Below are 10,997 nucleotides of genomic sequence, written 5' to 3' on the forward strand. Positions count from 1 at the left end.
CTTACACCTACGTACCTACGTACCTACCTACCTACCTACCTACCTACCCACCTTCCTTCCTTCCTTCCTTCCATACCTACCTACTTTTATTTACCTACCTACATGTACAAATGTACCTCTGGCCCTGACATCATGTCTAGTGAAGTGTAGGGGCCCTACACCAGACATGGTGTCAGGAACACCAGACATGGTGTCAGGACCAGAGGAAACTCTGGCTATACAGGCCCCTATCATAAATTGGCAGTAACAATCCTGTAACAACTATCTCTGTGCCTTAGTAAAATTCCTTCAAACACCAAATCAGTCATGACAGTTATGCAATATTTTGAGGGAAAAGATCAACTAGGAACAATATAGTAAAGTCCAAAACGCAGGATAAACCACCCAGATATTCACGTATTCTTAGGATCATACAATTTAATCTACAAAATGAGGTCAGAAATACCAACTGGTAATTTATAGAAAATATCATCCCATAACATCCCAGAAAATGACCAACGGAGAGCCAAAGGAACCTACCCTTTTCCTTTTATTATCTTTATACGTGTATAAATATTTCCGAATATATGAAAATTTAGTACTCATTGTCGATGTAGCATTGTTTAAAAAAAACAATCAGATGACAGGAAGATGTTAACAAACTACAATGTGGTCTTACCATTGCAGGTAAATGGAGATTGGCTGATGAGTTTCTACTTAGACAAAATGTATTGTTCTAGTTTTAGAACGTTGTCAAAGCAATTTTTATCCAATATATCAGTTTCATGTCCATACCATAGAAATCACAGATTCGGATAAACATGGTCATGTGGAGGTCAATATTTAATTATATTAATATGATGTTTCTAATTTAAGAAACACCGATATTATATTGCCATAATTGTATATGACGTCGAAATCATTGTGATGTCACAATACCCCAAAATAAATTCATTGTTATCGAGATAACTACTGCAGTTTATAATGCAATTCTATCCTTTTGCAAACAAGATTGACATCTAATATAAACAAGAGGCCCACGGGCCTTAACGGTCACCTGAGTTTTGAAATATTTCAGTTAATTTAAATGGCCATATTTGGCCCCGCCAATCAGCCCCTACCCAGATAGCATGACTACGTTGGGCCAACGTTGGCATATGGTTGTACGGTTGGCCAATGGTTGGCGTTGGTCATACAACGTTGGCCCGACATTGGCCCAACAACAACTTGTTTTACTCGATAGCAAGTGAAGATAAGTTGGGAACACTACGTTGGCCCAACATTGGCCCCCTGTTAGTACATTTCAGTGCTGAATTACCTAGGTTGGTCCAACGTTGGTCCTACGTTGACCCGATGTTGTAAGCCCAAGCAGGTTTACAACAAATTCAAACAAAAGTGATTATCTGTAATCAAAGTTGATATATATATTATCAGTCATTTGTAAAAATACACTTCATAAGATTTTTTAATAGTGATTTTTTTTTCAAAATCACTATATAATAAAATGTATTGTTTGCGTGAGAATAACTAATGATAAATTAAAGTCTTTTATACTGTAGTAAAACAGGAACAAGGACATAAATGTTTTGGTAAATATTTTAGTGGCCGGTTTAAGGATGCCATTTTCTATGCATGTTTACTGCCCACAACTGGGTCAGTGCTTCTCACAGCAAGGGTCGGACCAGTTCCCTTGGTAACCGTGACATCTGATACTAGGGATGGTCAAGCTGCCTGCAGATGTTACATTCTTATCAGGGACCTTGTCCGAGCTGTTTAACTGGTTGTATACAGTACACGTGCTATTTCGACTTACACAGAAGATATTTGGATTAATCACGAAGAAGAAAGAGAGCATTTCTTTGATCAAAAGACAATGTAAGTAGGCTATATGATTTGCTTAATTATATGTTTCAATTCCTGAAGTAATTTTAGTATATTAATTAATTCCACAAGACCACCTGCCGTACGTACACTACCGTACGTACACTTTTGCTTGCTAGATATCGGGGTCATAAAGTTTTCAGAATTTATTTTTCATTTCTTACACACACACACATATATACTAAGTATATTTATCTACAAAATTTGTGTAGCTGTTCCATGTTCAATGTCAGATCGTTTGTAATTCCCTTGTTTCTTGATAAAGGGGCAGATTGCCTCGAAAATACTTGTCTGTACTGTCGTTATTACTACTTGACAAATTTCATATATATATATAATCTATATATAATAATGTAAATTACTTTAATGCCATAATGCCATAACTGCAGAAATGTCCAGGTTAGCGATTCAGGCCATCTGTGCCGCCTGATTTTTACATTCTGTGTAGATTTGATATATTGTTTTTTTTATTCAAAACAGCTACAGTAAGGAAGAACCGCCTGTGTGCGACAGCAACAGATTCGGAAATTGCAGCAATTGCAAAAGATTGGTTCAGATTTGCTTGTGATCGCGATGGTGGCAGGAAAAGGAGAGAGGAACAAAAAAGGGCACAACAGGCAGCTACTGCAACTATCAATGCTGTGCTTAGTGACAATTCCGAACAGGACTGATCTGGGACAGATAACTAAAATTAACATCTGATAATCATTTATCAGTTTTGACTCTTTATAATGATATATAACGTACTGTAATCAAAACTGTTGATTGTATAAGAGAATAATGTACATTTACTCACTGTATTGTCATCATATACAAATAAATTGTAAAGCACTTGCCAATATGACAACTGATTAATTTTTATGTTGCCAGCATTACACATAAGCATCACTTTATCTACTATTTGTTACGTTGGGCCAATGTTGGGCCTATGAAGGTGAAACCAATAGTTGGAAATACACACTTGAAACCAACGATGGGCCAACGTTGGCTATCTGACATACAATGTTGGTCCAACGATGGGCCAACATTGGCTATCTGACATACAATGTTGGTCCAACGATGGGCCAACGATGGGCCGATGAGCAAAATTACATTGGGCCAACGTAGTTTGCCAACATTGGCCCTACGTAGTCAACATCTGTGGGCCAACGTTGGCCCAACGTAGTCATGCTATCTGGGTAGGGGTCAGTCAGGACAAACATGTGCATACTATTAATCTGTCAAACCATGCCGATAATGTTAACCAAATTAGATTGATTTCCCTATCTAAACTATAGTAAAGTTTACCCCCTCCCCAGGGGTAAACTTGAGATCCCTGGGTCATGAAATTCACATTTTTGGTAAAGCACCTTAAGACCCTTCCATCTATGAAGAGTGTTTGATTCCATATCATATCTGAGAGTAGAGAAGAAGATTTTTTTTTTTTGAAATTTCAGTCAAATTGACCCTTTTAGCCCCGCCCCTCAGGCCCCTGGGGGAGGGGGGGGGCATATAATTCACAACTTTGGTTGACCTCTATAGCCATAGAAGCTTCCTGCCAAATTTCCTTGAATTTGGTTTAGGGGTTTTGGAGAAGAAGTTGAAAATGTAAATTGTTTACGGACGGACGACGCACCACGGACGACGCACGACGACGGACAAAAGGCGTTTAGAATAGGTCACTTAGGTGACCTAAAAAATCAAGACCTTCGATCCCCCACTATGCACCACCAACAACAACAACAGCACCTCCCGCCATAATATAAACCCCACAGCTTGTTTTGCGTTATCGTTTATCCGGATATATTTGATCTGATTTGGCTTTAATATTATCTGTCGGTTGGAATCTCTCAAACGCTTAATTTGAAGGCAATTTGTCCAAAGCATGTGTATGACACAGAGAAAATAACGACGTAAAAGCTGGCACGGTCCGCGGTCTGCAGGGTAGCTGTAGATTATGAAACCTTGCAACAGTGTATGAAATCACATGCACATTCTCGTGTGTCTCATTTACAGAACAGGTAACATCGAATTTCCATACGAACAGACAGTTTTTAGTTCGATTGTACCGTCTCTTGCTAGCCTTTTTGAATGGGTTCGTCATCAACTCTGAACTCGTTACCAGACAGTCGTTCCCACGATAGCATGATGATACGGGTGTATTCACTGTATTGGTGTTTGTACAGATTCTAGTTATAAACTGGCATATATCTCGCTGTAGCTCAGCTAGGAAAATATTTTCGGATGTCAACTATTGGTACTCGCTTCTGAAGAACAAATGTAAACAAATCATATCCGAGCGCACATAAAAAACATAGCCTTTCCTGTTCAGTATATCGATAAAACGAAATGATTTTCTCAATAATCAATCAAACGCGGCGCAACAGAGAATAGAGAAGCCAGGGATAATGAGCATAACTGCATAAAGTGTGACAACTGTTCATAAACAAAATGCAAAATTTGTAACGTACCATTCATTGATACTGTTATCAATATACTATAAAACTTATCAGCTTCAAGAATTGATATATTAACAAAATCCTGTGGCATGTTCATTCTTTAATGTCAAATTAATTGAAGCATTTGATCCTATTATAATACTCTTATTGAATGACTACATGTTAACTTTTTTTTATTTTTCTCTTGAAGAAGAAAATAGCACCTTGCTATGGTTGACTAAAGGCGGAGATGTCTGACACAGAACTTCAAGCAGATGAATTATTAGCACTGACAAGTATCTATGATGATGCTATCTTATCCGTCTCCCAGGATGGTGATCATGAAGATATTGGCGGGCAGTTTCTGTCAAGTGTTCATCTGCCCGACACAACCATCAAGATTGTAAGCCGAAGTGAAAAAGGAGGTAAATCTTTTCATTGCTCTAGCTTACACTGTTCAGAGTCACTTTAAAATTCTTGATTACTATTGATGTATTTTGACAGTATCTACTAAAAAGATGATATGAACATGAAAAGAAAGGGAAATATCTTATGAAGTATTAACCATAATAGATATACGTAGAACGTGTAGGATATTGAAAAAGTGTTAGTGACAATCAATATTGAATAATTGTGTACCTTATTATATAAAGAATATTTAATTTTCTAGGAAACAAGGATGCTAAGATTATAGAGGATGTCCATGAGGTGAAGTTCCTTCCGCCAGTAGTACTGAACTTCCAACTTCCTGCTGACTACCCGTCCTGTAGCCCTCCACAGTTCACACTGTCCTGCAAGTGGCTCAACAGAAAACAGGTGTGTACATTTATGTCGGCTCACTTTTCTTAACGAAGATGAATCGACAATGGTCCTATATAACATTCTACTAGAGGTATACTAGAGGTGGGTTTATCAGATATTCTTGAACATGTAAATGCACTATAGATCAATATGTGGAATGATATATAGCCTGTATTCGTGTATTTGTACTTTCAACAGTTGACTGCCCTTTGCCACAAGCTGGATGCTATCTGGGAGGAAAACAAAGGAAATGAAATTTTGTTCATGTGGACCAGCTTTATGGCAGAGGAGACTTTAGAATTTCTAGGGTTAGAGTCCACTATAGATCTGACTAATGCCTTTGATAGCAGGAAAGGTTCTGACACAGAGCCAAGGGCTATACAGGATATTGGTTCCAAGGATCGACTTATCCCAACTGTTTTGGAATATGACAAGCAGGAGAAGCAACACCAGTTTGAGAAGACAATGTTCCAGTGTAAAGTCTGCTTCTTGGACAAACAGGGATCTTCTTGTATAAAATTTCTAGACTGTGACCATGTATATTGTAAGGACTGTATGAGGGACTATTTCACAGTTCAGATTGCTGAGGGAAATGTAACGGCCCTGAGCTGTCCTGATGACAAGTGTGAATCACAGGCTCATCCCTCTCAGGTAAATCACAGGGAAAAATGGCAGTTAAAGTGCAATCATGACTTAGTGTAATGGATTCATTTGCTGTAAAGATCCATTAAAATTCCTTTCTTTCTTAAAGCATTCACTGACCATGCATGCTTTAAAGGAATGATAAAGGTTTTGATTATTGTTAGATATCAAATTTTATTCAAAACTCTTTGTTGAAGACTGATAATGTTGAGTTTGTGCCAATCAGATAGGTAATTTCTGTAATAGCCTGTTTTTTTTTATCTATGGAAGGCCCTATAGCTAGTCAACATGATTTCTGTGATAGCCTGTGTTTTTTATCAGGTGGTGGCCCTGGTCAATTTGATTTCTGTGAGAACCTGTGAATTTTTTATCAGGTGAAGGCCCTGGTCAGTAAGGAGCTATTTGACAAGTATGAGAAACTCTTGCTCCAGACTAGTCTTGATATGATGGTGGATATCATGTACTGCCCACGGCCTGCATGTCAGTATCCTGTTATGCTGGACAGAGAAAGCAACATGGGGTCCTGTCCATCATGTAGCTATGCTTTTTGTACACTTTGCAAACTGGTCTTTCATGGAAAGTCTCCATGTCGAGTTAAAGCTGGTGAGTATTAACATTGATTACTTGATGGATGTCAGGGTTGTTGGAATATAGATTTTGTGTTTATAACATTCCTTTATGACATTTTTGTTTTCAATTAAATAGTTTGTTATATGACGGTGCTTATCTGATTTTTCAATTAAATAGTTTGTTATATGGTGGTGCTTATCTAAATCTACATAACTGCCACACAGTCGGAAAGATTTGGGATAGTAAAGATAATAAAGGATAGTATATACAGGAAAGAATTTTGAGGATGTATAAAGGAAATATAATGGGTAATAGTACAGTCAGAAAAAAATATTGGGAATATCATTCGGGAAAGATAATTGAGGATAGTATATATTGTAAGTAAATTTGGATATTATTAGGAATAGTGTTATTGCAGAACAAAGAAAAGTAGTTATTAGAAAGAAAATTGGAACATTAAGTATAAAAATCCTGCACATCAAAATGTAGATGTTAAATGTAATGCATATGGTAATCATACTGTTACTGATGTGACTATGTTCTGACAGATGGTTTCAAAAAGCTGCGAGAGGAGTACCAGAATGCTGATGAGGAGAAAAAGAAGTTCCTAGAGAAGAAGTATGGGAAAAAGACAATAGAACAGGCCTTGGAGGAAGCCTTCACGAATGAGTGGATGGAGAGCTTTGCCAAGCAATGTCCAGGGTGTGGAGCACAAATACAGGTACATTGTTAAACAACACATATGCATAAGCCTTTCAATGGGATAAAACGAAAATGAGTACATTACAAGACATGTACAGCCAAATGTGACACTAAACTTGTATACAGTTAGATACGACACTTAATCCATGTACAGTTGAATTTAAATATGACACTGTACTTGTGTGAAGCCAAGTACGACACTCTAATTGTGTACAATTATGACACTATACAGGTGTACAGTTAAATATGACACTAAATTCATGTACAGACAAATATCACACTAAATCCATGCAGCCAATTATGACACCAAACTGGTGTAAAGTTAAATTTGACACTAAATCCATGTACAACAAATATGACAACAAACTCATTTACAGTCAAGTATTATAATTATATTGACCGTATGCATTGTTCCCTTAGATGTTACTTGCTTAAAAAAAAGTACATTTTGTTCACTCACAGAAAATGGATGGTTGTAACAAGATGACGTGTATGAAGTGCCGTTCCTATTTCTGCTGGCTGTGTATGGCTGAGCTCTCCCGCAACAACCCATACAAACACTTCAGCCAGCCTGGCAGTGACTGTAATAATCGCCTGTTTGAGGGTATGGAAGAAGATGATGATGATGAGGATTTTGATTATGATTTCTTTTTCTGATGTTTTATGTTTGATTCAAAGTACGAGTGTGATCTGCCTGTGTGATTGTTATCTTAATTTTTAATTATTTTTTTAATCAGTGTCTTTGTTGAAGAGAATGCTACACAGAATTTATGATTATATTCTGAAAAAACCTATACATACTACTTATAAACTATTATTTTGCTGATCATTGATTGATCTATTGCCAAAAGTAAACCGAGGACAAAGTGCATGAAAGTACTAAGTCCATAGTCTACAGTCCAAGTTTACGTGTGACATAATTATTTGAGGATTAAAATGTATATAAATGATCCAGTCTAAGGTCAAATTCATGTACAGTGTAGTTACCTCTGAGGTCATAGTTTGTGTGAATTCCATGACTGTGTTGTCTTGTGTGCATTGTAACTACTCCAGAAACGTTGCCATTACTCATTACCCAGTTTGTTTTCCATTTATGGTGTTGCTCAGCATTCTGTATTTTGTGTCTGTTTGATTGCATCTTCAATTTTATAAGATGCCTTATTTATTTTGTTGTTAAAGTTTGACACTTCGCTCAAGTGATGATTTACAATTTAAAATGAAGTTAAATTTCTAAGTGTCAGTGTGCTGTGTAAAATAGCAGCATAGAAATTAGTTTTAGAATGAGATGCTTCATTATATTTATTAGTCTACTGTCTGTGATGATTTTGAAAGTACCTTTGACAAAGTTAAATGGTACCAATTCAACTTGTAAATACACATGTTTTATCTTTCTTTCTCCTTTAAAAGGTTTTTTTTCACTATGATGAAGGAGTTGAAGCAAGATTAAAAATGTTTCTTTTCTCTCATTCTTGTTATCAGCATCCAAACATCATCATCAAGAAGTTGCAATTAGCAAATGTTTTAGAAAAAGAGCTACAATAAAAATTCGGACAAACAGTAAGATTCAGATTATTTGGATCGAAAATATGAGTAGATATATGAATAGAGACAAGCAATGCTGATATATATTTTATGTGAATTATCATTTAGGTAGACAATACACTGTCAGGGGCAGTAACTCTGTTTGCTTTGTTGTCTCCTCAGATGTGTTCTGTTTTATCTGGAAATATTAACGTTAATCATATAAAGAAGAGTTATGCTTCTTCTTAAGGTTTAAAGTTGCTTTTTGTTGGAAACAGAATTTATTATATATAATATATATATCTAAATGATTTTCAGCTTAAAATAGTTACATAAGTGTCATTGTAATGAAATTTTAAAAACTTGAAATGGAAACAGTATTCACTATTTTCTCCTTTTAGCCCACCATCATCAGATGGTGGGCTATTCAAATCGCCTTGCGTCCGTGGTCCGTGGTCCGTCCGTCCGTCCCTCCGTCCGTCCGTAAACAATTCTTGTTATCGCTATTTCTCAGAAAGTACTGAAGGGATCTTTCTCAAATTCCATATGTAAGTTCCCCTTGGTGCCTAGTTATGCATATCGCATTTTGAGACCTATCAGAAAACAACATGGCCGACAGGCAGCCATCTTGGATTTTGACAATTGAAGTTTGTTATCGCTATTTCTCAGAAAGTACTGAAGGGATCTTTCTCAAATTCCATATGTAAGTTCCCCTTGGTGCCTAGTTATGCATATCGCATTTTGAGACCTATCAGAAAACAACATGGCCGACAGGCAGCCATCTTGGATTTTGACAATTGAAGTTTGTTATCGCTATTTCTCATAAAGTACTGAAGGGATCTTTCTCAAATTTCATATGTAGGTTCCCCTTGGTGTCTAGTTATGCATATCGCATTTTGAGACCTATCAGAAAACAACATGGCCGACAGGCAGCCATCTTGGATTTTGACAATTGAAGTTTGTTATCGCTATTTCTCAGGAAGTACTGAAGGGATCTTTCTCAAATTTCATATGTAGGTTCCCCTTGGTGCCTTGTTATGCATATCGCATTTTGAGACCAATCCAAAAACAACATGGCCGACAGGCAGCCATCTTGGATTTTGACAATTGAAGTTTGTTATCGCTATTTCTCAGAAAGTACTGAAGGGATCTTTCTCAAATTTCATATGTAGGTTCCCCTTGGTGCCTTGTTATGCATATCGCATTTTGAGACCTATTGGAAAACAACATGGCCGACAGGCAGCCATCTTGGATTTTGACAATTGAAGTTTGTTATCGCTATTTCTCAGGAAGTACTGAAGGGATCTTTCTCAAATTTCATATGTAGGTTCCCTTTGGTGCCTAGTTATGCATATCGCATTTTGGGACTTATAGGAAAACAACATGGCTGACAGGCAGCCATCTTGGATTTTGACAATTGAAGTTTGTTATCTCTATTTCTCAGAAAGGACTGAAAGGATCTTTCTTAAATTTCATATATAGGTTCCCCTTGGTGCCTAGTTATGCATATCGCATTTTGAGACCTATCGGAAAACAACATGGCCGACAGGCAGCCATCTTGAATTTTGACAATTGAAGTTTGTTATTGCTATTTCTGAGAAAGCAATGAAGGGATCTTTCTCAAATTTCATATGTAGGTTCCCCTCGATGCCTAGTTATGCATATTGCATTTTGAGACCAATCGGAAAACAACATGGCCGACAGGCAGCCATCTTGGATTTTGACAATTGAAGTTTGTTATCTCTATTTCTCAGAAAGGACTGAAGGGATCTTTCTCAAATTTCATATATAGGTTCCCCTTGGTGCCTAGTTATGCATATTGCATATTGAGACCAATCCTTAAACAACATGGCCGACAGGCAGCCATCTTGGATTTTGACAATTGAAGTTTGTTATCTCTATTTCTCAGAAAGCAATGAAGGGATCTTTCTCAAATTTCATATGTAGGTTCCCCTCGATGCCTAGTTATGCATATTGCATTTTGAGACCAATCGGAAAACAACATGGCCGACAGGCAGTCATCTTGGATTTTGACAATGGAAGTTTGTTATAGCTATTTATCAGAAATTGCTGAAGGGATCTTTCTGAAATTTCATTTGTAGTTTGCCCTCTGTGCCTAGTTATGCATATTGGATTTTGAGACCAGTCAGAAAACAACCTGGCTGACAGGCAGCCATCTTGGATTTTGACAATTGAAGTTTGTTATCGCTATTTTACAGAAGGTACTGAAGGGATCTTTCTCAAATTTCATATATAGGTTCCCCTTGGTCCCTGGTGTTGCATTTTGGGACCAATCCGAAAACAACATGGCTGACAGACAGCCATTATCGCTAAATCTTAAATTTTATATATAGGTTCCCCTTGTTTGAAAAGTACTAGAGGGCTGTTTCTGAATTTACACAGATTAGTAAGACTTAGAGGAAGGGAAAAGTAGGGAAAAGATCAATCTGACATGGAAACTATAAAGATCATTCAATGGTGGGC

At 37.1% G+C, this 10,997-nt stretch overlaps 2 protein-coding genes across 3 annotated transcripts; both read left to right on the forward strand.

Moving 5' to 3' along the window:
- Positions 1–1,600: 1,600 nt before the first annotated feature.
- LOC117329168 lies at positions 1,601–2,743 on the forward strand. Of its 2 annotated transcripts, none has more exons than XM_033886925.1 (2): positions 1,601–1,854; positions 2,347–2,743. In XM_033886925.1, exons 1-2 carry the CDS (start codon positions 1,698–1,700, stop codon positions 2,529–2,531), a joined length of 342 nt encoding a protein of 113 aa, XP_033742816.1. In that variant the 5' UTR covers positions 1,601–1,697; the 3' UTR covers positions 2,532–2,743. The 2 variants fall into 2 exon arrangements, with proteins under 2 accessions (XP_033742816.1, XP_033742815.1); XM_033886924.1 differs by having other exon boundaries at positions 1,626–1,854; positions 2,341–2,743.
- Positions 2,744–3,743: 1,000 nt separating this feature from the next.
- Positions 3,744–8,906, forward strand: LOC117329171 (E3 ubiquitin-protein ligase RNF14-like). The gene is made up of 7 exons (XM_033886926.1): positions 3,744–3,860; positions 4,489–4,702; positions 4,948–5,093; positions 5,277–5,729; positions 6,095–6,323; positions 6,839–7,011; positions 7,455–8,906. Exons 2-7 carry the CDS (start codon positions 4,528–4,530, stop codon positions 7,647–7,649), a joined length of 1,371 nt encoding a protein of 456 aa, XP_033742817.1. The 5' UTR covers positions 3,744–3,860; positions 4,489–4,527; the 3' UTR covers positions 7,650–8,906.
- Positions 8,907–10,997: the final 2,091 nt, after the last annotated feature.

Source organism: Pecten maximus, chromosome 6 (assembly GCF_902652985.1).
Source record: "Pecten maximus chromosome 6, xPecMax1.1, whole genome shotgun sequence".
In the NCBI taxonomy this organism is placed as follows: domain Eukaryota; kingdom Metazoa; phylum Mollusca; class Bivalvia; order Pectinida; family Pectinidae; genus Pecten; species Pecten maximus.